Here is a 27,501-nt window from a genome sequence, read left to right on the forward strand (position 1 = left end):
GAGCCCGCGGTCCGGAGGCCCCGCCGCCCCAGCCCTGCTGCAGGTGAGGGCGCTCCCTCCCTAGTGCGCCGGGGGCCGAAGGGACGAGAGGGAGCTGGGAAGGGAGCGGCCCTGCGATCTCTCCGCCGCCTTACTCCTCTTGCAAATAAGAAAAAGTGACCCGAAATTTGGGAACTGGAAGTGGGCGTCGGTCTTGGGTCCACGCCCCCACCCCAAGTGGCTGAGCCGGCCAGCACGGCCACCCGCTGGAGCCTGAGCGCGGGAGTCCTGGGAGGCACGTCTTCCTGTGGCTGGCCGCGCCCTGGGCACCTCCAGGTTCCAACTCCGGCCTTTCTGGCGAGGAAGGCAGCCTGCTGAGAAGCTTTGGGAACAGCCGCAGCCAACGTCTGCGTGTCTTTAGAACAGGACCTGAGGGACCCGCTTAATCAGGCTCAGTGAGTCTCTTTCCACACTCACAGACACACTCGCCCTCATACACACACACACAGACACACACAAAGGGATGCTCACACTCACGTACACACACACAGACACACAATCACACACATTCACACCACACGGCCTCCCTCTCCAACACACAGTGCCTCTGTCCTGACACTGGGTTTTAGGGTGTGCTGTCTTCCCTACCCCCTCAACTGCCAGCTCTTTGAAGGCAGGGACTGTATATCAGTTCTATGTCTTAGTGTCTAGCAGAGTGTCCCCTGGTTAGGGCTCTCAGATTTACAGACTATGAAATAATTTTAACAATTTTAACTATATCTTCAGGGACATAAAAAGAGAGACAATGGGCAACTACAAGGTTCAGGTCGTCTTTTGGAGCCATAGTAAAAAAACGAGAGAGACAAAGTTTAAGTGTTACATTGATGCTAGCAGCATTTTTCCTATTCCAAAGACTACTCAAAAAAATCCTCTACTCAGAAGAAATGCTGTGTACAATTTAGACCAGCTACCCTTATAGTTTATATGTCTCTTGAATTCTTCTGCTCAAAATTATATAACTACATAATTTTTTGCATTGTTGTGATCAACATATACATATACAATGCACTTAACATTATATCACACAAACTTTGTAATGTAGTTTTATAGTCTTTGTTCATATCCTTTTATGGCTATATAATATTTTATCAATTTATAATTCTGGGTTACTTAACCTTCTTCAATTATTGGGCATTTTAAGTTTGTTTCCACTTTTTTCAGATACCTAAATCTGTAGGTAGGCAGTGAGAGCACTAGAGTTATAGTCTAAGTTCTGGGAAGTCCATGGCTGCCACCAGCTTTTAAACAAGCATTTGTGAGAAGGGGGTGGGGTTTCCAGTAAATTACTTTTATAAAAGTTAAGTCCTATTTGCTCTTTACAAAGTAAATAACTGTTGCTTGAAGAAAAAAAAAAGCCTTTTGGGGAAGATGATTCATTTTAATATTTAAAGTAACAGTGACGACAACAAATATTCATTAGCAAATTTTGTCTAGATTAAACGGGAGGTCAATAAAAAACAAACAAACACTGGTTTCTGGTGTGGGACAGTATTACACATGGGTTATCTCGTCTCAGTGAACTTCTCCCTTTTCACCAGTTAAGCATTCTTGCTATAGTTTAATCTCTGCTTATGTGAGTAAAGTATATTATTGCATAAACAAACGTTTTCACAGTTATCATATTTCCATCTATATTGGCCAGAATAACATGATATCTATTGCTCTTGAGGAAACCCCACTTCCTGGGGTTCAAAAATGGTAGAAAAAGCATCTGTACTTTATTTGGGTCTCTGTTGTATTAACTATTTTCTGATCTCTCTTTTGCTATTTCCCAAAAGTCTTTTTCCACAGGTTATGATGATGTCGGACATTGCTAAAGACCCAGTGGCTCATTCCCGGAAGAAAAGGGGGAGTGTGTCTTCACTCAGTAGCCATGAGTTCCAGAGGAGGGAAATTCATGGGCGCACTAAAGAGTGAGTAACTGAATGTCTAATAATTTAAATTGAATTATTGAATAAACAGGTTCATGTTTATCAAGAAGAAAAAAACCATATCTTCAGGGACATAAAAAGAGAGACAATGGGCAACTACAAGGTTCAGGTCGTCTTTTGGAGCCATAGTAAAAAACGAGAGAGACAAAGTTTAAGTGTTACGTTGATGCTAGCAGCATTTTTCCTATTCCAAAGACTACTCAAAAAAATCCTCTACTCAGAAGAAATGCTGTGTACAATTTAGACCAGCTACCCTTATAGTTTATATGTCTCTTGAATTCTTCTGCTCAATATTATATAACTACATAATTTTTTGCATTGTTGTGATCAACATATACATATACAATGCACTTAACATTATATCACACAAACTTTGTAATGTAGTTTTATAGTCTTTGTTCATATCCTTTTATGGCTATATAATATTTTATCAATTTATAATTCTGGGTTACTTAACCTTCTTCAATTATTGGGCATTTTAAGTTTGTTTCCACTTTTTTTCCTTTTCACTATATAATAAGTCTCTGCTCAGTTTCTTCCTAGAAGTATAGTTAGTGGTTTTTATGGCTCTTGCTACGTATTGCATTTGCTCTCCTAAAAAGATGTATTAATTTTAATATTTTCATGGCATTTCTTTTTGACTGCTATTGGGATGAAAACAAAACAGATTATCTGATGTAGCAGTCAATTAATTTATATAATAAACTTTACTTCGTAACAGTTTCCATGGGAGTGAAGGTTGTGTATGTTGAGTATGTATCAAGAAGCAGGAGCTTATGTGTCCCATAGAACAGTGATTAGAAGATCTGGAATAATTAGAATTCTGAAACCCAAACTTTTCTATTCTGAGTGCATTAATGTACTTACTTACAATTCCACTTTCTAGTCCTGGGAGTTTGCAGATTACAAGTACAATGTCCCTCTCTTACAGATGGGAAACTGAATGTAAAGGAATAGCAATCCCAGCATATGTCAGAAACAAAGGTGAGAGAATAACTAATCTCTGTAACTTTTGCTTCTGACCCATTCTGGCTGCTATTTCCAATAGTTAAATGTTTGAATTATTTTCTAAATTATTTAAAAATAATTGTTAGCTTGAATTCAACTTACTTTTTTCAAGAAACTATAACAATAATCTGACATAATTTCTATCTCCATGATCTTGAAAAAAAACTCTCATCCAAAGACTAACATATCATCCCTATTTGCATGATTTTCATTTACTTCTTCCCTTTCAAAACAAATTAGAGTCATATAGAATCAGAGCTCAGCCAAGTTTGAAAAATTAGAGATTGCTCTGTTTTAACTTATTATTGATGAAGTATAAATACATATTAAAAGTAACAAGATGACAAACATCATTTTTACCAATACATTAGAATAAATTTTTCACTAATAACTACATTTAAGTGATAATTATTTTGGTTTTGGACTCTGAAACGAAAGATTAGAACAGATTCTCTATTTGCAGTATTTTCTTAAATAGCAAATGAGCACCTTCCAAGTCCCCTTGTAATGCAGAGACTATTTGGCAGGCTGCTTCCCCACCTTGAACTTGTACTTGCTTTCTTTCCATGGTCTTCCTCACTGTCTAGAATCAGACAGCATGAGTGATTCTCCTTCACGAGTAAGTCTTCAAATAGAAAAATTCTGAAAGGTTAGTGTCTATCAAATGTAGGCATCATTTTGAAATTGCACTGTTCTATGGAAAAACATGTACTTTTCATTTGAAAATTTTTAAAACAATTTCTGAAAACATAAATTTCAACAGTATAAAGCATATTCTGAAGTATATTGAGGACCTAATACATTTTTTTCATTTACTCTCTCTAGTATTAATCCTACTAAGTGAACATTATTTCTACCATTTTATTATGAAATAACTGAGGCTTACAGATTAAGTAACTTGATTTAATGACTAGGATACAGTTCCATGAGTATGGTGTATGGCACAGTATGGTGTATGTCCACAGACCCCTGCCTACTTCCATAGCACCATCTTCCTCACCCTCCGGCTTGCATCCCACCCTCTAGCCATACTCAGTGATTCTTAGTGCTCTGTTTGGCCTCCAGGTATTGCCCCATGTTGCTTCCCTATGGGGACCTCCATTTCTTGCCTGGAATGCTCTTCTGACACTGTTCCACTAGCCTTCTTCTCCTCTTCCTTCAGAATGTAGCCCCATGTCCACTTCTCCAGGAAGCTCTCTCTAATTATCCAACTGTAACCACCTGTACCTCCAAACTAAGTCGGATGCTCTTTCTTTCTTCTCCCACTGCTTTCCCCTTATGTGTGGACCTGTATTTTGTGATTTTCCTGTCTATCTTCCCCAAAACAATGTGTGCTTATTTGCCTTTTGGCTGGTAATGACTACTGCACTCTAGCCTGGCCAACAGAGTGAGACTCTGTCTCCAAAAAAAAAAAAGTTGCTTTTGGGGTATAGTGTAAGCTCAGCATAGGTTTAGCCCTACAGTCTTGGTTTTCATGTCTGCAGTCTTCTACAGCTGTAACTAATGCTTAACGGTGATCACCAGACATAATAAATATCTGAAGTGCCTTCTGAATTGTGAAAAGAAGAATGAATTTATATTAAATATTATTATCATGAGCTGTTTTCAGGATGGGGTCTTTTTATTTAGGTTATGTTTTCAATTAAATGTAATTTTATGTTTCATTAAAGAAAAAAGAAGAAGCATCTCAAGTTCAATCTTTTCCTAACATCATAACTGTTAGCATGTTGGCATACTTCTTTTAGACCCACGCATACATATTTTAGATCTGTACTATCTGACTCTAGACCATGAACTACATAGACGTAATCATACTTTATATGTAATTTTGAATTTTGCTTGGTTTTCATTTAAATAACGTACAGCAATAAGGATGGTAATTGCTAACATTTATTGAGCCCTTACCATGAACCTCATTTATGCCTCACAGAAGCTCTATAACAGGGGTTGACAAACCATGGCCAAAGGGCCAAGTCCAGTCTGCCACCTGTTTCCATATGGTTCTCTAGCTAAGTGTGGTTTTTACATAGTTGAAAAAACTTAAAAAAAGAGCAATATTTTGTGGCATGTAAAAATTATAAGAAATTCAAATTTCAGTATCCATAAATAAAGTTTGTTAGGACACAACCATGCCTTTTCAATTATGTGTTCCCTCTGGCTGCTTTCACACTACAGTGGAAAAGGTGAGTAGTTGCAATCGAAATCATGGCGCCTGCAAAGTAAAAACTACCTGCTATTTGGCCTTTTACAGAAATATTTGCTGATTCCTGATCAATAAAGGTAGATTTTATTATCATCCCCATTTTACCAATGAAAAAACAGAAGCTTAGAGGATTCCAGGCTCCAAAGCGACAGAATTAGCAAGTAGCAAAATGGGCTTTTGTTTATTGGTCAAGTATTTTCATTCCCTGAAGACTGGCAAACCACGTGTAATTTGCATTAGTAAAACTATTCTCTTCATCTGTCAGAACCTTCTGTTTCCCATCTATGGGTAAGAGCAGGTATTTACAATGACATCTTTCTTGGTGGAAGCTCAGCTTCTGGCAGACATTGCACAGTGTTTGAACAGATGTGCTTGTCTCATGTTCTTAACACGGGAACAGAAACCTTGAGGTCAAGTTACTTTCCCAGGATAATGTCACACAATACTCAGGCTTATTATGTCTGAGGCCAGTAGTTAAACTAGTAGGTCAGAGCTAAGTAAGGTTGGGGACTGAAGATTCTTGCTTTCCCCTCAGCCAAAATTACAGTGATGTCATGTTACCAGAACTTTCTGTATGGAGCCCACAGCTCTCCACTTGACCTCACTGATGGCACCTAACACACTGTCAGACCACACTATATGGGGTCCTTTCACTTATTCACTTATTCATTTATTTATCGAGCTTCTACTGTGTGCCAATTATTGTGTCACATGTTAGGCATATAAAAGGGAATCACTGCAGGGTTCTAACCTAGAGAAGTTCATTTGTCCAGGAAACTGAGAGCCACCTGGTAACTTCTTTTTCAGAGTAGGCTAAGTCTTTCCTGTGAAAGTGACCAAAATGGAAAGGATTCTGTTCATTACTTCATTTGAAGTATCTGTTGAGAAAAGAGTACATTCTAGGCATTACGCTAGGTAGAAAATCACCCAGAAATAATCCCTGCTCTTGTGGAGTTTATAATCAAGTGGGAAACACAGTGAACAAGTAATTTTAAATGTGATGAATTTGTTCTGTGATTCAAACCTATACCACGGTAAGCTGCTCACGGGCAGTTAAAAATGATGCTGCCAGACCTGTTTCCTCACTTTGATCCCTGAGGGAGAAGGCTAGGGATTAGAAGATCAGAGCTAAGAGATAAGTTATATCGCTGTCTACATCAAAGGGAAGCTCCCTACAGGATCTGAGTGAGATACAGCTTCCCCCACAAAGAGAAAAGGCTTGGGGAAACTGAAATGGCCATGTCCCCAAATTAAATGATAGCCAATACTGTATTGTATTTTATAGGTTATTAAGGCATTTCACATGCAATATCCATGTGCTTCTCATAAAAACTCTGTAGGTTAGAGAAGATATTTTTATTATCCCCATTGATTTTTATAAATGGAGAAATGATGGACTTTTTGATAGATTGTGTTGGGAGAAAACTGGCTCACTATATGGAGGGAAATGAAGCTGGATATCCTTTGTATAGGTAAACTCCAGATGGAAGATGGAAGTGTGGAAAGCTACGAAGCTAATAGAATAAAGCATAGAAAAATGTCTTTGCGTTCTAAGAGTAGGGAAAGATTTCTTAAGTAAGATCTCAGAGTGAAAAAGCAAAAAAATGTTTAATAAATATTACTGCAATGAAACATAGCATTTCTATTCAACAAAGGATATGTTAGACATAGTTAATAGGTTGATAAAAATATATATTTTTTAAATCTTGCATGTTAACAATAAAAAAAACAGGAAAACAATTTTTAAAATAGTCAAAAGAGATAGCAATTTACAGAACCAAAGCCCAAATGGCTAAGCAGAATATGAAGAGATGTTCAAACGCACTTAAAATCAGAAAAATGTAAATTAAAACAAGATACCATTTTGCGCCCACCAAATGGCAAAACATAAGAAGGGAGAATAATACCAAACATTGGCAAGGCAAGTGAGAATAAAAATTGATACAGTTATTCGACAAAGAAATCTAACAGTGTTTAGAAAATACAGGCGTGTACGTGTGCCTTAGGTTTTCAGACTAAGAGCCAGATTTTTGCAATGGCCCACAATGTTCTGTGTGCGGAGCTACCTGACACCTCTGTAACTTCATCTTCTTTCATCCTCCTGCTTCCCCCTCCCTCTGCTCCAGCACTGTCTGACCTCAGTGCACTTTTTCAGACACACCAGGCCTCTCATCTCAAAGCCTTTGCATGTGCTATTCCCTCTGCCTGGTTTACTTTTCGCTCCACCGTCCCTCATTTCCTCCCCTCCTTCAAGTCTTTGCTCATGGAGGCCTGTCTTGACCACTTCATTTGCAATTGTACATCACAGCTTCTCCTTCACCCACTTTCAAACTCCCTTAACCTGCTCTATTTTTTCTTTTCCCTGCAGCATTCATTCCCTTCTAACATAACATGTCATTTACTTGTTTAGTGTTTTACTGCCTGCCATCTGTCATTCCTCACTAAAATATGCTTCATGGTGGCAGAAACCTCAGTTTGCTTTTTTTTCTGTATTATAACCCAAAGACCTAGAATAGTGCCTGGCACATAGTAGTCACTCAATAAGTATTATTCTGTGATTGTTGAATGAATAATTGTTACATCACATTACTTCCTGATCAAGCAAGGTTTTTTTTTTTTTTTTTGCTCACAAACAAGTTACGTTCACAGGTAACCATGATGCTCACACTCCTGCGTCACCTCTCTGATGATTGCCAAGGGCAAGGTGGCTTTGAACCCCTGCATTCCTCCAGGAGCTGCAACAGAGTCTCATCAGCCGGGCATGACCGTGGCCTCACTTTCTCTTGAATGATCCTTAGCTCAGTGGGCTTCAGACGCTAACTGATCTTCTATCCACATGCTCAAAATTGTTGAATTTTGTCAGTCACCATTCCTGGATTATCTTCAACCACATCAGAGCAGGACTTGTCACAGGTTGCACGGTTCCTTCTTTGTCCTTCAGAATCACGCCTACTCTTGATAAATGTATCCCGCAAGAACATATCATTTGTCATTTTCTTGCCTCTTTCATTTTTGAAAATTATGTTGAACTTTCTTTCCATTATAACCTTCCTCTTAATAGTAAAATGAGGCTAACAATGTGAGAAAAATACCTCAAAACTACAGGCATACCTACAGATATTGCAGGATTGGTCCCAGACCATCACAATAAAGTATATATGGCAATAAAGCAAGTCACATGAAGTTTTTGGTTTCCAAGTGCATATTAAGGTTATGTTTACATTATCCTGTAGTCTATTAGGCGTGTAATAGAATTATGTCTTTAAATATTCATATACCTTAATTTAAAAAGTCTTTAATGCTAACAATCATCTGAGCCTTCAGCAAGTGGTAATCTTTTTGCTGGTGAAGGGTCTTGCATTGATGTTGATTCATGCTGAGGTATCAGGATGGTGGGTTGCTGAAAACTGGGGTGGCCATGGCTATTTCTTAAAATAAGGCAGTAATAAAGCTTGCTGCATCAATTAATTTTCCCTTTCATGAAAGATTTTTCTGCAGCATGCAATGGTGTTTAATAGTATTTTAGCCACAGTAGAACTTCTTTTCAAAATGGGAGTCAGTCCTCTCAAACCCTGCCACTGCTTTATCAACTGAGTTTATGTGGTATTCTAAATCCTTTGTTGTCATTTCAACAATGTTCACAGCGTCTTCACTGGGAGTAGAGTCTATCTCCCCAAAATCACATTTTTTGCTCATCCATAAGAAGCAACTCCTCATCTATTCAAGTTTTATCATGAAATTGCAACAATTCAGTCACATCTTCAGGCTCTACTTACAACCTTCAGTTAATTCCTCCACTGAAGTCTTGAACCTCTCAAAAGTCGTCTATGAGGACTAAAATCAACTTTTTCCAAACTCCTATAAATGTTGATATTTTTACCTTCACCCACAAATGACATATGTTCATGGCATCTAGAATGGTGAATCTCTTCCAGAATATTTTCAATTTACATTGTCCAGATCTATCAAAGGAATCACTATCTATGGCAGCTATAGCTTTACCAAATGTATTTCTTAAATAATAAGACTTGAAAGTTGAAATTGCTCCTTGTTCCATGGGTTGCAGAATGAATGCTGTATTAGTAGTTATGAAAATAATAATTATCTCCTTGTACATCTCCCTCAGAGCTCTTAGATGACTAAGTGCATTGTCAATGAGCACTAATACTTTGAAAGGAATCTTTTTTCTGAGCAGAAGTGAGCTCGGTCCTTTAAGCTCCACAATGGGTTTAAAATATTCAGTAAATCAAACAGATGAGCCATCATCCAGGTTTTATTGTTCTGTTTACTGAGCACAAGGAGAGTAGATTTAACATAATTCTTAAGGGCCCTAGGATTTCAGAATGGTAAATGACCACTGACTTCAACTTAAAGTCACCGGCTGGATTAGTCCCTAACAAGAGTCTGTCTGTCCTTTGAATCTTTGAAGCCAGGTATTGACTTCTCCTCTCTCCCTGAGAAAATCCTAGGTGTCATCTTCTTCCAACATAAGGCTGTTTTGTCTCCATAGAAAATCTGTTGTTTATCGTAGCCACCTTCATCAGTGATCTTAGCTAGATCTTCAGGATAGCTTGCTGCCACTTCTATGTTAGCACTTGCTGCTTCACCTTGTACTTTTTATGTTATGGAGATGGCTTCTTTCCTTAAACCTCATGAACCAACATCTGCTTGCTTCAGGTTTTCTTCTGCATCTTCCTCACCTCTCTCAGTCTTCATAGAATTGAAAAGAGTTAAGGCCTTGATCTGGATTAGGCTTTGGCTTAAGGGAATGTTGTGGCTGCTTTCGTCTCCTATCCAGACCACTCAAACCTTCTCCATATCAGCAATAAGGCTGTTTCCTTTTTTATCATTCATGTGTGCACTGAAATAGCGCTTTGAATTCTTTCTAGTACTTTTATAGAACATTCACAACTTAGCTAACTGTTTGGCACAAGAGTCCTAGCTTCTGGCCCATCTCAGCTTTCCACATGCCTTCTTCATTAAACTTAATCATTCCTAGCTTTTGATTTAAAATGAGAGACCTGCGACCCTTCCTTTTACTTGAACTCTTAGAGGACATTGTAGGACTCAGAGGACATTAATTGACCTAAGTTCAATATTGTTGGGTCTCAAGGAATAAGGAGGCCCAAAGGGGAGGGAGAGAGATAGGGGAAGGGCCAGTTGGTGGAGTAGTTGGAACACACACAACATTGATCAATTGAGTTCACCATGTTATATGCGTGCAGTTCGTGGTGCCCCCAAACAATTACAACAGTAACATCAAGATCACTGATCACAGATCACCATAACAGATATAATAATAATGAAAAAGTTTGAAATATTGTAAGAATTACCAAACCGTGACACAGAGACACAAAGTGAGCACATGCTATTGGAAAAATAGCACCAATAGATTTGTTTGACACAGGGTTGTCACAAACTTTCAATTTGTAAAAAATGCAATATCTGCAGAGTGCTATCAAGTGAAACACAATAAAATGACATATGCCGGTACATTAAAATCCGGCAAAATTGCTATAAACTAAATGACCACAAAACTAAGTTACCTTTCCAGACAAGTAAGACCATCTCTTGATGGGGGAAGAGTTGGTATGCTTTTGCTCTTAAGCATAACATTCATAAAATTTTTTGTGTGTATTTTATCTTATATTCTTACATCATGCCTTTTGAGCACAGGGGCTCTAATTTTTATATTACCAGTACTTCCAACCTTGCCTGACACATTTTGAGCAATAAATATTTGTTAAAAGAATGAATCAAAAACAAAAGAACAACTGATTTGTACCCTTTTTCTTCCCTGTGCACTCTGAAATATCTCCACTGGGAGGCAGCACATGACTTTAGTAACAGCTTTCCAAGGGAAGCGGGAAAAGCACACTTAAATGATAACACTAAAAATACGGTAGTTCCAGGCATTTCATGGTTACAAATAAAAAAGGAAGAGATGATATTCTGACTTTTTAAATCTACTACTTTAATGGTTCCAAGGCCAGTTGTGCATTCAATAATATCTCTTCCTGCAGCTTCAAAACATATAGGTAATAATGGCAGTGGAAAGCTCTGCAAATGAGTTCTCAATAATAAATTAGATGCCATTGTGGCTGATAAGAATTAATAGAAATTGGCCGGGCGCTGTGGCTCACGCCTGTAATCCTAGCTCTTGGGAGGCCGAGGCGGGCGGATTGCTCAAGGTCAGGAGTTCAAAACCAGCCTGAGCAAGAGCGAGACCCCGTCTCTACTATAAATAGAAAGAAATTAATTGGCCAACTGATATATATATAAAAAAATTAGCCGGGCATGGTGGCGCATGCCTGTAGTCCCAGCTACCCGGGAGGCTGAGGCAGAAGGATCACTCGAGCCCAGGAGATTGAGGTTGCTGTGAGCTAGGCTGACGCCACGGCACTCACTCTAGCCTGGGCAACAAAGCGAGACTCTGTCTCAAAAAAAAAAAAAAAAAAAAAAAAAGAATTAATAGAAATTATCGTTATTATCTCTAACAGTCATAACAATAAGACATGCTTTGTATTTATTTCATGTAATTCAACGATTTGGTCAGCAAGCAAATTTGCAAGATGCTTTTAAGAAAGCTGAATTTCATGAAAGAATAAACATGTTCCAACTTCTTAACTAATTCTTTTTTTTTTTTTTTTGCCCCTTTTCTGAAAATAATCAGAACATAAGACTATTGGATTAGCATGGGACATTTCCAATGTAAGCCATGTACAATAGAGGAGGGTTACTTTTGTTATTTTGGACAATTTCATGCAATTGTTTCTATGTTCTGGCTAAGTCTGACCTCAACAATAACACACGTGATTCCAAGTATTAATTGAATTTTTCATTGGGTTTCAAATTGTTACTCTTCTCCCTGGAATAATATTAGTTAATTTTTTCAGAGTTTTCACTAATAGTTTACTTCAAACATTTAGGTTTTTTGCATCACTTTTAATCTACCTTCCTTTCTAAAAGTTTACAACTTTTTTGGACACATTTTGCTAATTGAAATTTTTTTCTCCCATAAATGCCAACAAGCTGATAAAACACATGGACAGCAATAGCATTTTAAAAGTAAGATTAACTAAAGTATTCCCTTTGTAATGAAATCATATGTCTAGAAGAGTTGTCATTGTAAGCTAGGGAAAGTCTGATCATAGATAAATAAAACTCATCCACTTCCAATATTGTGACAGAGACCAAATAAATTTATTGTGCCAGTTTTATAGCACTGGTAATTAAAATTATAAATTTACATTTTGAGCATCTCAAATATTTGTCTTTAAAGATTTCAAAGGGCTTGAGTGAAGCTATTTATCAATAGAAAAAATGTCCACATTTTTCTAAGTTGTTATTCTGAACTGATATTGGTAATTTCCCAATTTAAAATACAGGAACTGTTTTTATTTCTTAAAATTAACTAAGCCTATATTCTGGTTTGTTACTTGCCCACACTGCAAGCATGTTTAATATTTTATCTCTTCCTTTAGTCTTTACTGAAAGAATAAATATCTTACTTTTTATATTCAGCTTATTTTTCTCTTTTTTCTCTCTCCCTTTTTCTGACCCATCTCCTTCTAATATGGGAACTGTTAGATCTCAGTTTTAAAAAAATACCATAAACACAGTTTTTAAAAGGTAAAATTTTCTTACAGTCTTCCATGAAGGTATAGTCTTGATTGATAGATACATGGTTAGCCTTCCAAAGTACAGAAAGCAATTGACTAACCAAATATTTTCACTCTGTATGATAAAGGTTACCAGGTTTCCAGCAAAATACCGGAAAGCTTACTCTTCAAAGCCCTATCTCCTTCACACAATGAATTCCAAGTTGCATGTTTTATTATTTATAGCATCCCACTTCCAAGTAGTAAACTCTGTATTAGTTAGGATTTGTATAAGTTATATCTAATGCTTCTTACAATAATGATTTTTAAAAAAAAACACCATTTGCTTAAACAAAATAGAAATTTATTTTCTTTAAAAGAAGTCTAGAGGGAGGCAGTTCAGGAACATAGGCTTCTTATCTGTAATCCACAAGGTCATTGAAAGACCCAAGATAGCTGCTGAGCTCTTGCTATCATACCCACATTCCAGTCACCAAGAAGGGAAAAACAGGCTCCTATTTGTTGCATTATTTCTTTTGAAGAAACTCTCTCAGAATTTCCATCCAGCAGCTCCACCTTACATCTTAGTAGCTTATAAGCTACATGGCCACAATAGCATGAAAAGAGACTGAGAATTTGTCTTTAGTCTGAACAGAAATATTCTCACAAATTCAGAGTTCGGTTATCAAGGAAGGAGAGAACAACAATTGGAAAGCAAATGGAAGTCCCTGCTACTATATTCATTATAATTTTCTCTATAGTAGTGGAATATTAGAAACAACCTAAGTGTCCTAGAGAATAAATGATTAAATAAAATCCAGAATGTTCATAGATTAAATACTGTCTTGATATTTAAAATATTGAATGCTGTTTATTGACATGTAAAGTTAACCATGACACATTTTTGAGTAAAGAAAACCAGCATCTAGAATGATCCCATTTGTAAAATCATATAACTGAAATGATTTTTTAAATGTTAACAGTGGTTAAACAATGGAGTTAGTGATTTTTTGTGTGTGTGACTTTGGTTTTACTTTTCTGTATGTTTTGAATTTTTTACAATGAACATACACTGTTTACATGATTACTGTGAAAATAAAAAGCTACTGAACAAAATCATCTTCAGTAATTTAAAAAAAAAAGTCAATCTGCAAAACGTTTTGTGTGAACACTAGTTTTCAACTAGTGGGATTTTTTTTTTATATATATAATTTTATTTATTTTTTCTCAAAGTCTGTGGGTACAAATATTGTTAGGGTTACATATCTTGCCCTCGCCCCCCCCCTCCACCCGGCTCTGCTAGAGCTACAAGCGTGTCCAGTCTGCAAGTGGTGCGCCCTGCACCCACCCTTCCCCTTCTCCCCACTTCCACCTGTTCATCTCCCATTAACAAATTTTTTTTTTTAGACATTTTGGTTACAGTGTGTATCTTTGCCTCTCCCTAAAAAGGGATAGAGGTAATCCTTTCCCCCCTACAATGCTCATCACATCCTTAAGATGTGGGTCTCTCCCCTACACATCCCTGTTGAACACTACAATTATTTGAGCACCATAGTTTTAGGCTGTCAGTACCAATTTGATGGCGAGTAGATGTGTAGCCCGTTTTCCAGGTCTTGTGTCGTCTCGCTTTGTATTACAGGCTTAAGCTTAATCCAAGATAGCATAAACGGTGCTAGTTCACTATTGTTTCTTAGGATTGAGTAATATTCCATTGTGAGTATATACCACATTTTAGTTATCCATTCATGAATTGACGGGCACTTGGGTAGTTTCCATGACTGTGCAATAGTGAATTGTGCTGCTATAAACATTTGGGTGCAGATGTCTTGATAATAGAGTGACTTATGTTCTTTTGGATAGATGCCCAACAATGCTATTGCTGGGTCAAATGGTATTTCTATTCCTAGTTGTTTGAGATATCTCCAAATTCTTTTCCTCAAAGGTTGCACTAATTTGCAGTCCCACCAGCAGAGTAAGAGTGTTCCTGTCTCTCCACGTCCTCCCCAGCATTTGTTGTTTTGGGATTTCTTGATACAGGCCATTCTCACTGGGGTTAGGTGGTATCTCATTGTGGTTTTGATTTGCATTTCTCTAATGATTAGAGATGTTGAACATTTTTTTATATGTCTGCAGGCCATTATTCTGTCTTCTTTGGAGAAGTTTCTGTTCATTTCCATTGCCCATTTCTTGATGGGGTTGTTTGATTTTTTCTTGTTTATTCTTTTAAGTTCTAGAGAGATTCTTGTTATTAGACCTTTATCGGAAGTGTAGAGAGCAAATATTTTCTCCCATTCTGTGGGTTGTCTATTTGCTCTAATGATCGTTTCCTTGGCAGCGCAGAAGCTTTTTCATTTGATCAGATCCCATTGTTTATTTTAGCTGTGGCAGTGATTGCCTTGGGGGTCTTCCTCATAAATTCTTTGCCTAGACCAATACCTGATAGGGTTTTCCCGACATCTTCTTCTAGGATTCTTAAAGTTTCATGTCTTAGGTTTAGGTTTGTTATCCATCTTGAGTGAATTTTTGTGAGGGGTGAGAGGTTGGGGTCTTGATTTGCTCTTCTGTCAACTAGTGGGATTTTTAAGCTGCCCTGATGACATTTGACAATTTCCTAGTGATAATGTTACAAAATATCCTGATTATCAAGCTTCAATAATATTGAACAAAGCAATAGTAAAAATGTAAAAATCCTTATTTGTTGTTTCGTCTTACACTTCTAACTCCAGATAATTCGAATTTTATGCCACTTAATTTTTAATCTGATGTTCAGTAGAAAGAAATAGAATTTTTATCAATATCTCCTGTGTGTTTGCACAAGTAAGTTTTAATTGCAGTGATTATTTCAGGTAGTTATTGCCCCTGACATAATATTTTCATTCTGTCAGATATAATCATATGCAGGACTTTGTCACTGAGAGGTAAATGGGATATTTGAAATTTCAGTCTGCCTTTCCTACACATATGACATTAAGTCCTTTGCCTCATTCAGTTTATCTCTGAAATGGGTAGAATAATGACACCTTTACTTACTTCAAAGGGTATTGTGAAGGTAAAATGAGATAATTGATGGGAAATGTTTTGCAAAGTTAAAAGTAGCATACATGATACTGGGGCAGACTGGCTTATCTTAGAATCAAGGGGTTTATGCAACATTGGGTTTTTTAAGCAGAAGCTATCATCTTTGATACCGCCCACAACACCTGCAGCTAGTGTGGCTAAACAAGTTGGTTGCTACTTCAAAGGGCAGCAACAAATTGAGGAACGCAGGTGTTAAAAGAATGAAGACTAAATCACTAATCCAGAAATCCATCATGAAAAAAAGCAGCCAGAATTTCTTGCATCACTTTCTTGGGCTGGGTGGGTAAAACCTTAATTGATCATGTAAATTGTATTGTATTAAAGGATTTTTAAAAATAGAATATCCATGATTTTCTTAAAATATCAATCTGAAAGAAAATTTTCATTAATTCCAAACAGCTGAGAATTATTTTAAACTTCTTGCAGAGAAAAAAAAAATCTCGAATGATTAAGAACAAATATCTCTTTTTCTTATTTAATTAAAACAAAAACATAGCCTGTTTGGAAAAGTGGCCGCTGTGAACACACACATATTTATACCATCTCCTTTGAAATGACATCTGTCTTAACTTCCATTTTCACAGGTGGAGAAAATTGGGGGTTGAGTGTTCTAAGAGTGTCATTAGTTACAGTTGAATTTCCTCTGAGCTGCGTTGAATTAAGTAGCACTGGGGAAACTTTAGGGGCTCTTCTTTGCTTGGGTCTCCTATTTAGCACCTGGCTGAGCTCATATTGCCTTGCTAACCAAGCCTGAACCCTTTCTTAATGTTGAAAAGGGTGATTGATGCTTATTGATTTAGGAAAGTTTGGGTGAATTGTGGTTTCTTTTACCATGTAGATGAGTTTCTCATTTTTCTTTTTTATACTAAAGGGGTTTTGTGAGGTGCATACAATAGTGAACTCATAATACCCCATGTATGTGTAGAATTGTTTTCCAACATTTTATGCTTCCCCATATATTCCCCAGTCCATTTGTGAGCTTTGCTTTGAGAAGGGCCTTTGTGTTAATAGTGGAGACATGATTGGCAATCGGTTTTGAAACATGTACTCTCTTACCTCATACACATAGATCAACCCAGAAACACTTTCTGGAAATCAGGTGAGTTGGAAGACCACACTGGGGTTCAGCCATCACACTGTGACCTGCTCCAGATAACTTCTCTACTTCTTAATATTAATATTTCCATCTCTAAAATGTTTTAGATTTTAAACATGTCAGCGGGATATTTACCTGGGACTGGTTGAAATTCTCTTAGAGAAAACTTACAGCTCTGTAATGTTTTAGCTTCAAGTAATATTTTATTTTGTTAGTATTGTTATAGTAATAATTAAAATTTGTTTTCTCCCTTGCTTTTAGCTCAATGAGTACCGTGTCTTACATGGACGAACCGAGCCAGCGTGATGATGTCTCTCGTCTGACGGTTCAGATGGAAAACACCTACCAGTTGGGTGTGTTATTTTATCCTGCATCCCTGTTTTAATCTTCTAATTTGGTGACTAATGTTTACTTAAAAATGATATTTGACAACCTGGCATTGTGTTCAGTCCTAGCCCAATATAAGGGACTTTAATTAATTGAGTGATTTGATGCTGCTTTATTTTCTTCCTCTGCAAAAGTGTAGCTGCTCCCATTGCCTGGTTTTCTCTACCGGTGTTTCCCCGATACCAAGCAATTCCCTGGTGGCCCTGATGTGTATAGAATATTATCAAATTAAGAAGTTCATTGGTTACTTCTGGGTGGATCTTTATACATGTATGTATATAAGACCTGTCTGGAAAGTATCCAGCCATTGTTAACACATTTTTCATATTATATGGCTGGAAACTTTCTGGACATCCCTCACATATATGAGTTAAATGAAAGAGCGGATGCATTGATGTTTTATCTAACAAAACCAATCAATGTTGTTGATAGGTGGAGGAAAATACCTCAAGGCAAAGGCAAATGATGCATGGTCCCCTGTTGACAGAAGTGTTTATCTATTACCACTGAGGTTTCAGGTCTTTGAAAACAAAGATCTTTGCACCTGCCCCTATACTCCCAGGTGGAGTCCACGGCAAATATCTTTCCCCATTCATGTTCCTCGTAGACCTACTTGTTTTCTCTAAATGTGTGCCTGCCCACTATTATCTGCATCCATGTATAATTACTGGTATATAGAAATTCCACAGAGACTTAGCAACGGGCAAAGGAAAACTCTATGGGCCAGGGTGATTCCTTCTGTGGCCAGCTAACCCCAAGAAAATTATAGACCATCAGTACTTCCCAATAGGCCTTATAGCCAGTTTTCTACAGTAATCCCCAAGACTACATGGATTACAGCACTCCATAATTAGCCAATCTTCTGGTATTTTCACAGTGCCTGAGGTGGACAGCTAATATTTCTGCCATCCAATATACTTTTATACTCCTTCTGGTAACTTTATTCAGTTTCCTTTGGAGAAGCCTCACCATACCACCATCAGCAATTTTGGTCCCTAGCATTCTGCCAAAGCTGACTTCATAGACAGACCACTGATGATTCTGGAACAGCATATAATATAGTCTATCCAGTCAAAGCCTTTGAGATTAAAGTCAGGACATGTAGTTTGGCCTGTTGGAGAAGCACATAAGGCCCTGAAACCCAGACGAATGTAGGGGCTATGGCAGCTTCTGCCATCTTGCCCCAGCATGGAGCCTGAAACAGAGAAAACGACTAAATCCTGATGTCATCTTTTGAATCCTAACTCCCGTTAGCTATTCTTTGACTTTTCAGTTCAGCAAGCTAAGTTTGGGTCAGGTTTTTCCCCACTTTCAATGAAAAGTTCTTAGCAATCAGATCTATGACTTTCAGCTGTGTGTGCTGAAAGGGTTTGCATCAGATTTCAACAAGATAAAGCAGTTGAAATGTGAATCCTTATATTTTTGCTGTTGTTCGTAAGGCTATATTTTCACAATTTATTTCCTCAAATAAACAAACTCAATCATCTTATCAGTTTTAGAAGTGCTGAATATTGAACAAAGTTAGTAATTTAAAAAAATAGCTTAGTCTAGACAAAATATTTCCATATTTTCTTAGAAAAGTCGATGTGAAATTTTTTACAATTAAAGTCTTTTATGCTTGACAATTCATTTCTGTAAGCATTCAACTAGCCAGTTTATTAATATTCAATCAAAACTGTATTTTCACTTCTACTTGTTTCTGGATTTATTTTGCATGTGAAAGGTATTCTGTGGGCCTTTGGTAAAAATTTTCTCACATGTACACAATGTAATACTGGCCGGAACAGTGGAAGAAAACATCAGTCAATCACCAGTACTGTTGTGTTTAATTAATTTTTCATTCTATTCAATCATCTATTTATTCATCTAAACACATCTTAAATGATGGCATTTATCTAAGTAATTACAGCTGCCAACAATGAGATGAAAGATGAGTATAATTCATGAGAGGAAGAAAGGGAATGGAAAAAGGAAACTTTGTTTCTTATAATAAAACATTTACATTTTTTCATTAATTACTGAAACGAGTGTAGAAGCAAATGCAGGCTATGGAATCTGTTGTATCTGAATTTGGATACTATTAATAGTTTTCATAGGTAAAGGATGTTCAGGCAAGGTATTTAACACTCTTGAATCTCAGTTTCTTCATCTGTAAATAAGGATAATAGTCTATACAACATAGGGATGCTGTGAGAATCAAATGAAGTAATATGTATATATACATATATTACTTCATTCATTATAAATATTAATACATATTTAAATTGCTTCTCCATTCATTATGTTATTGCTCCTGAAAGTGACTGATTCTGGGACCTTATTGTAGATCACTAAGGATAAAAGCCTCCCATGATATTCAGTGTAACTTCCTACTAATTATGGAATAACTTTTCCACAGGAATTTTCTCTGGAGTAGTACCTGATTCTTTTAAAACACTGACTGTGAGCACCAGGTCAGACTAGAGCTGTTAGCAGCCATCTTTGCTGCCATATCAAGACAGCCTGCCTGAGAATAAAGCTAACATAATGGAAAGTAGATCCTCAATATTGAGAGCGAGAGGGAGAGAGATCTTTTGAGTTCAGTTTTCATGAGCTGCTCAAGGCCTGTCTCTAGTAGCAGGTTTTCTTGGACAGAATCTGTCAGTCTGTCAGCACTGACTTTGTGCCATCCCATGGGGTCTTTCCTGACCATGGGGTCTTTCCTGACCATGGGGTCTTTCCTGACCTTGGGGTCTTTCCTGACCTTGGGGGCCTCCCTGTCACTCCTTACATCCTCTCTCATCTTGCTGCCTTCTCAGCAAGGGAAATCCCCATCCCTTCCTTCAAAATGCAATCATCACAGTAACAGCAATAACACTAACAAGAAAAATATGAGTGTTTTATTGTGTAGTAGGCACTGCTCTAAACATTTTTAATGTTTTATCTCATTTAATCCTAACAAAAATATGTAGTATAATAATTCTTATTACCCCATTTTGAAGGAGTTGAGACACACATATGTTAAGTAACAGTATCTTTATTTTTCTTAGATCTATTTTTAAGGGCAAGTTTTGTTCTATTTTGTTTTTAATTTTTGTGGTTTTTGGTCCTGATCCTTTCAGGTCTTTGCCTTTTGGTTTCTAAAACATTTTTTCCTCCTAAGGAAAAAAAACCCTCAAAATAAACAAGAAGAAAAGCTTTGCCATTCACATAAGTTGACTCTGAAAGTAGCTCTAGGATCTTGTTTTCGAGGTCAGAAGCTGAATGTTGACCCTTTCTCTCTCTTTGCATATCAGCATCCCACTCTGAGCAAGGCAGTGTATGATTCTGGATGTACAGAAGAAAGGTCATAAAGAACATTTCATTACTATATTTCAAAATATTTTCAAAATAGAATCTGGTTAGTGAATTTTGTTTAACTAAGGAAAGTATGGAAAGGACATTGGTACAGCTGGACAGTGGGAACTACTGGAAATAGAGACTCAAATGCCACTGAGATTCTCTCTTTCTCCCACTAACCTGTGTGTGGGCTTCCTTCTCTCACTGTGGCCTGGCCTCCTTCCCACCATAAAAAACACGGTCTCCAGCAGTTCCTAAGGGTCACATATCATAACTTTTGCCAACAGAAAGAGGCTCTTTTTTCCTAGTTCCAGTGTAAGATAAAAATTCCAAGAAAGGACTCTAAGTGGCTTGGCCTGGGGCAGTGTCACCCCTGGGTCAGCCAGCCAGGCCCTGGACTTGGGCTCATAGGAGGTAATGGTAGATCCTCCAAAACTACGTGGTTAGAGTAGGAAAAGGATCAGTCCCTAGAAAGGGAGATGTTGGTCCCAAGTGAAAGGGAAAAATCCTAGGCAGGTGAAATATCTACACTAAAGGAATTCTCTATTTTCTGAATGGAGCAGTACTTGTTAAGTAGCTATAATGCAAGACAGAATTAAGTTCCATGTGAGTGATGTAGAACAAGTAAGGTACACATGCTTGTAGGAGGGAGTGAAAAGGGGAAGGGTATTGATCTAAAGCAGTGGTCCCCAACCTTTTTGGCACCAGGGACTAGTTTCATGGAAGACAATGTTTCCATGGACCGGGATTGGGGGGATGGTTTCAGGATGATTCAAGCATATTACGTTTATTGTGCAGTCAAACCTCTCTGTTAATGATAGTCTGTATTTGCAGCCACTCCCCAGTGCTAGCATCACCGCCTCTGTTCCATCTCAGATCATCAGGCTTTAGATTCTCATAAGGAGCACACAACCTAGATCCCTCCAATGTGCAGTTTACAGTAGGGTTCGAGCTCCTGTGAGAATCTGATGCCACAGCTGGTCTGACAGGAGGCGGAGCTCAGGCAGTGATGCGAGTGATGGGGAGCAGCTGTAAATACAGGTGAAGCTTTGCTGGCTTGCTCCCTGCTCACCTCCTACTGTGTGGCCTGATTCCTAACAGCCCATGGACAGGTACTGGTCCACGGCCCTGGGATTGGGGACCGCAGAACTAAAGGAAATAATTTACTTAATTTAGTCTAGGTTGATGATATCCTTTTTAAATTTCTTAAACATAAAAGGAGAAATCACCTCCAAGCCTAGTGTCATTTCACAGCAGCATGAAAGCATTTCACAGAGGGCTGTAAGTACCCAGGAGCTTGCTTTTAGGGTACCTGTATCTAGTACCCTATTTCTGACCCCAAGAAGCAGGAGCAAACAGGATCAGCCATTCACAGGTTTTTAACAGCTTATCTCTGGCCTATAGAACAAAGATTCCTACTGAATAAATATTGTGGTTAAATATTAGAGTCATTGTATCAATGTCTCCACTTTACATGTCCAGATTTGTTCCTCACTCTGACTTAAATTGAACAATTCTTATATTCTCAGCAAAATAAAAATACTGTTTATTGACAGTCAGCTGGCTGACCTAACAGTACTACAGTCACAGCTATAACCTTCTGGTTAAGTTCAGCCAATGGGAAACTTCAGCAGGAAGGCAGCGAAAAGGAGGAGTGTGAGCTCAGGGCATTTACTTCCCTGGCTCCCTGCCTGTGGGTTCAGCTCAGACTGGTTACATCCCTCAGCCAATGGACATGAGCTGCTCTCAAAGGAGCCCTCTCCATGTGACTCTTCTGGGACCTAGAGCTCCCTTCCTAGATTCCTCAATCCTGGGGAGGAGGGCAGGAGTGATACCCTCACTGCCACTAGCTGAGGGGTACTGCGCTACCCCTTGTGACTTCCTCCACCCCACTCAGGCCTTCCTACAGAGTGCCTTCATCAGACCCTCCTGGAATAGTCCTAAGTGGAGTATGCCATGCTTCCTTTGGCCCTGATTGACACAGTCATTAAGAATTGACACTTATTAATAGATACTGCTGACTATTAAAAGAGAATTGGATATAATTCTTGATCTCATTCCTTCATCTTTATCAATTGAACAAATGATTGAGCCTCCCTATGCCAGCCCTTGGGCACATGTGCGTGTCATGCAATGACGTGTGCACATAACCAGAGGGATGATAAAGCTGATATTCCTGGGGTGCAGGATAAAGAAGATCCATCTGAAGCTTCCGCTGTGAACGTGGATGAAATGTGGTTGGGGATATGAGCTCTAGTGGCAGATAAGCCTGGGTGTGTATTCCAGCTCTACCACCGTGGGATGCTGGGCAGGTCACTCAAAGTATTTAAACCTCTGTTTCCTCATCTGCAAAATGGAGATAACAGTGGGATACATTCCGAGAGCTATTGGAAGATTATATACGATAGTAAATATGAAGTGCTTATCATAGTGCCTGACATGTAGAAAATGCTCAATAAAAAGTAGCCATTATTTGTATTTATAAAACAATTATTATCTATAAAACTTTAAACTGTGTTTAAATTCAGAAATCATACATTTAAATTTTCTTATGCCTTTAACACTGTGTTAGTATTAGAGCCTGAAGAGGATAAAAGCCAATGTTACTAACCATTTCACTGGAGAGAAATGCAGGTATGCCTTAGTATTATCAGGTGGATTAGGAGCCAGGCTAGCGATGGGGACCCAGTGCATGGGGAGGAGGGAGAAGAGAGGGACGGTTTTTATCTAAGGGGAAGAGGAAGGCTACCTGGCAAAGAAGACATTTGAGCTGGACTTGAAACATGAGTGGCTGTTTCTTGGATGATCAAGATGGGGAATGGTGTGCCATTTGAAAAAAGGAGCAAGAGCAAAGACACACAAGCATCGTATAAAGACAGATGGAGCCCGTGAGGCTGCACATGGACAGCTGTGGTGGCAGGAGAAGCAGACCTGGCTTGAGTAGACCTCTTGAAGGGGACTGTCACTTAAGATCCAGCAGGTAGATTGAAGGGGGAGATATAAGAACTGGGGAGCCGGTTAGAAAGCTGCTGAGACTTTGAAGTAAGTCACTAACAGAGAGGTCTGGAAGGAAGAGACTTTTAATGTCAAACCCCAACAGAATTGAACACACTTTTTAGGTCGTCCAGGAAAAGTATGAGTCTATTGTTTCCTTGTCCACTCCCGGAGAACCTGATGGGAAACCTAATTAGGACCCATTGTTTTCTCAGAGACCACCCAGAAGATTAAATGTCTCTCCATGCTTCAATACTCTTTTGATTAACCTATGGGCTAGGGATATATGATTTGAGATTACTTTTTAGAAAGAAATTCCTTGTGTATTTTCAGGTCCTCCCAAACATTTTCCTGTGGTCACTGTCAATCACATTTTGAAAGATGTGTTAACTAACTATCTGCAAGAAGAAGAATATGAACCAGAGCTCTGCAGACAGATGACTAAAACGATTACCGAGGTACATGTGTGATTTGCACAAAGTGTTAACAATAAATAGCTAGAATATTTGCTGAAAGCATGACCCACCCTTTACCTTTGATGAAGGGAATTAATGTGTATAAACAGTTAGAATGCATATTTTTACTTTATGAAAATATTTATTAGGTCATGTTCTGCGTGTGTATGTGTGTGTGTAAAAAGCCTTTGTCTAAAACAATCAAGTACATCATTTGCATGTATTTTATAGCAAGTCTATAAAAATGGCCCATTTGTAAAAATATTTATTGCAAAAGACAGCATTTTAATGATTTTTTTTCTCTCCACCAAGGCTGCTTCTCTGAGTGCCATCGAATAAAGGCATTGTGGTTTTTAAGTACATTTCTATTTTTATCAACCAAAGTGCTGGCCCTTCATCAAGGTTTTTTCTCTACTTTCTTTTTTATTATATAATAAACTATTTAATAAACATTCATGATTAGTCGTAATACAACACAGTCCAGATGTATGGTCCCTTAATTAGACATAAACAAGACAGTATAACTCCAATGCCAATATTCTTTGAAGGGAAGCCATCTTAACATAGATTTTCAAAGAATCTAATAATTCATTAAATTCTGTGCCCTGGATTATGATTTTTCCATGTACCTTAGAGAATGTAGATTTGTTGCTGCTGTAATCATTTTGCCCCTGAATGTTCTGTCTCATAGTGGCAGTGCTTGAAGGAAATGCTAGTTATGGTTCTACAACAATTACTGAAAGTATATACAGTGCATCATGCTCTCTTCTTAAATTAAATCTCCTATATTTATAACCAAAGTTAAGCTTTTTTAAGTTTCAATTTGGCTAAATGAGGACTCATCCTCCTTTTTTTTTTTTTTTTTAATTTCTAGGTTATCAAAGCCCAGGTCAAGGACTTGGTGATTCCACGGTATAAATTCATTGTGATTGTTCACATTGGACAACTGAACACTCAGAGCATACTTATTGCAAGCAGATGCCTCTGGGACCCTAAAAGTGATGCCTTTTCATCTTATGTGTTCAGAAATGCTTCTCTCTTTGCTCTTGCAAATGTCTATGCAGTTTACCTTGAGTGACTGAAAATAAGAAATCTAGTTCTTACTTTTTAATATCATGAAATGGGCTTTATCTCTCTATACAAAAGTTTTACTGCCAACAACTTTGAGAAAGAAACACACTAATATTTCAAACAAGCTGAAGCTTTTGAACTTTTTTCAGACTCTTGTAAAGATTGGGGAAGGGGAGGATGGCATAAAAAAGAATCTTGCTTTTGGAACTCAGTCTTGGTTTTGCGTAGATGTAGATTCTTATTTCATATTACTTTTGGTACTAATTATTTTAATTACTCTTTAATTAGAGAGTTAGAATTTCCTGCATTATTTTTTTTAATGAAGAGAAGTTTTAAAAAAATATGGCCATAAACCCTGACCAATCAATAATAGTAGAGTATTCAACATGGTAGACACAATACACAAATGATAAATAATATGCCTCAGCTCTGCATATGAAAGAATACTGGTTTTCATTTTGCACTTAATAAATTGAGCAGCATTCATTAAGTGCAATTATTGTTACATGTACCTGACAGTTGAAACTGCTGAGGTAGAATTAATGGCTTTATAACAATTATCCTGGTCCCGCGGGCCGCAAGCTAAAACTAGAAGCTCTTGTGGGTGCCTGCACTTTACAAAATTGTGGGAGAACTGAATGTTAGCTCTTCAATAATGGAACCTATAAAGTGAACAATGGCTTTTTAGGGCACTGAAGTAGACGTTGTGATATTAAATATACATGATGCTTAATAGTAAATGTGTCTGTAACACATAAAATCATGTATTGGAAGGAGACAGTGCTTTTAAATATATACTGCCTGATATGCTTTTAAATAGGTTTTCCTAGGCTAACAAACTTTTACACAAATAAAACATGTGTATTTACCATTTTGTTCCAATGAATTTAATACTAAAGTGACCCAGTGAGGTTTTGAATAGATGGGCACTAAAATTTACAGGGCTGAACTAGCTTATTATTCTGCTGGTTAATGTATCTTGTACCATGGATCATTTATTTTTATAGAGCTTTCAAACCTTTGTGTGCGTGTAAAATGATGCTGTGGCGTTGTTGTTGGATAGTAAGTGAACTGCCCAGAGGACATTTGTTAAAGGTCAAAGACAGATTGTACACATATGGAGAAAATTAGCAATGCTTTCGTCTTAAGGAAAAAATGATGTGTAATTCATATCAGAAAAGAGTTTAACAAATGGAAAACCAGTCAATGCTTTATAATTTTAAAATGTTTTTGGTATCTCACTTTTCCCCAAAATGATATGTAGTAAAAAATGGCTACATTTAAAATCTCTTTCCTCTGTGTGTTCTGGCTTTTAAAGTGGCTTTTCAAAATGAATTTGTCAATTTCCATGATTTTTTTCCTGTTAGTGCTTCAGTGGGAATATTTCTGTGTAATAATTTATCACAACTAATATTAGTCAGTCTCCGTCAGCCAGTTTTGAATGTGGATTATAAGTATAGTATATAATGAGCTTCATATTTTCATTACACACTTGTGAACATCTCCTTTCTTGGAACAACAGCAGGGGCACTCATATAACAATTTTACATGAATAAATCAAATGAAGAAATTTCTTTAGTATATAAAAATTCTATTGTGTAAAATGGCTTTTTAAAAGAGTTCTAAATTCTAATATCTGAGATAATTTCTTACCATCTTCCTAGGCTGTGTTGGGAATCAAAACTTTGAAACATGATGGCAGTAAAAATCAAAAAAGAAAGCACTTTGCCAGCATATTGCCATGTGTTGTAATTCAGATAGTCAATGATGAATTCTAGCAATTATATAGCAATACAGGAATATACAGTGAAAACTCACTAATTGCACCCAACTTGGGAGAATGCTAGTTATCACGCAGAGCCTTGTCATAGGAAATTTTTAAAGCAAATTTGAAAGAATTATTTTACTTTGAAACACCCTGAACTTCCCTGGTATTTTTCCTCTCCATAGGTGTTCCTAGAGCCATTCTTCTTCCCAGACTGCCCATGACCGTGCCTACCTCAGAGCCTTCCCCCAGCTTTTCCTACCTCAGAACACCTCCCACCACTTTCACTTATGCAATTTTCTCCACTTTACAGTGTCAGACTCAGCTCTCACCTTTTATCTCAATCCTCCATCCATTGCTTCTTATCTGTGTGCTGTCTTCTCTTATCACTCTCATAGCTGAGCTCCTGATCGTTCTCCAGCTAATTTTTGAATGTTAGTGTTGTTTTCCTTACTAGATGGAAAACATATTGAATACATGGACTGCATCTAACAAAAGAAATTAATTCATTTTTACTTTTTTTTTTTTTTTTTTTTTTTGAGACAGAGTCTCGCT

The 27,501-nt window shown here is 37.6% G+C and overlaps 1 protein-coding gene across 1 annotated transcript; it reads left to right on the top strand.

The window, feature by feature from the left end:
• Nucleotides 1–24: 24 nt before the first annotated feature.
• DYNLT5 (dynein light chain Tctex-type family member 5) lies at nucleotides 25–27,035 on the top strand. Its single transcript, XM_075999180.1, has 4 exons — nucleotides 25–1,952; nucleotides 17,218–17,309; nucleotides 23,989–24,113; nucleotides 24,985–27,035. The coding sequence occupies exons 1-4, from the start codon at nucleotides 1,735–1,737 to the stop codon at nucleotides 25,186–25,188; spliced, it is 639 nt and encodes a 212-aa protein (XP_075855295.1). The 5' UTR covers nucleotides 25–1,734; the 3' UTR covers nucleotides 25,189–27,035.
• Nucleotides 27,036–27,501: the final 466 nt, after the last annotated feature.

The sequence above is a fragment of the Microcebus murinus genome, chromosome 2 (assembly GCF_040939455.1).
Source record: "Microcebus murinus isolate Inina chromosome 2, M.murinus_Inina_mat1.0, whole genome shotgun sequence".
NCBI classification, from domain to species: domain Eukaryota; kingdom Metazoa; phylum Chordata; class Mammalia; order Primates; family Cheirogaleidae; genus Microcebus; species Microcebus murinus.

Excerpts from the sequence above, each read along its gene's own strand:
- DYNLT5 (XM_075999180.1), top strand. The coding sequence starts at position 1,735 with ATGGTAGAAAAAGCATCTGTACTTTATTTGGGTCTCTGTTGTATTAAC. Across the intron at positions 1,953-17,217 it reads ATTCATGGGCGCACTAAAGA|CTCAATGAGTACCGTGTCTT; the intron begins GTGAGTAACTGA and ends CCTTGCTTTTAG. Across the intron at positions 24,114-24,984 it reads TGACTAAAACGATTACCGAG|GTTATCAAAGCCCAGGTCAA; the intron begins GTACATGTGTGA and ends TTTAATTTCTAG.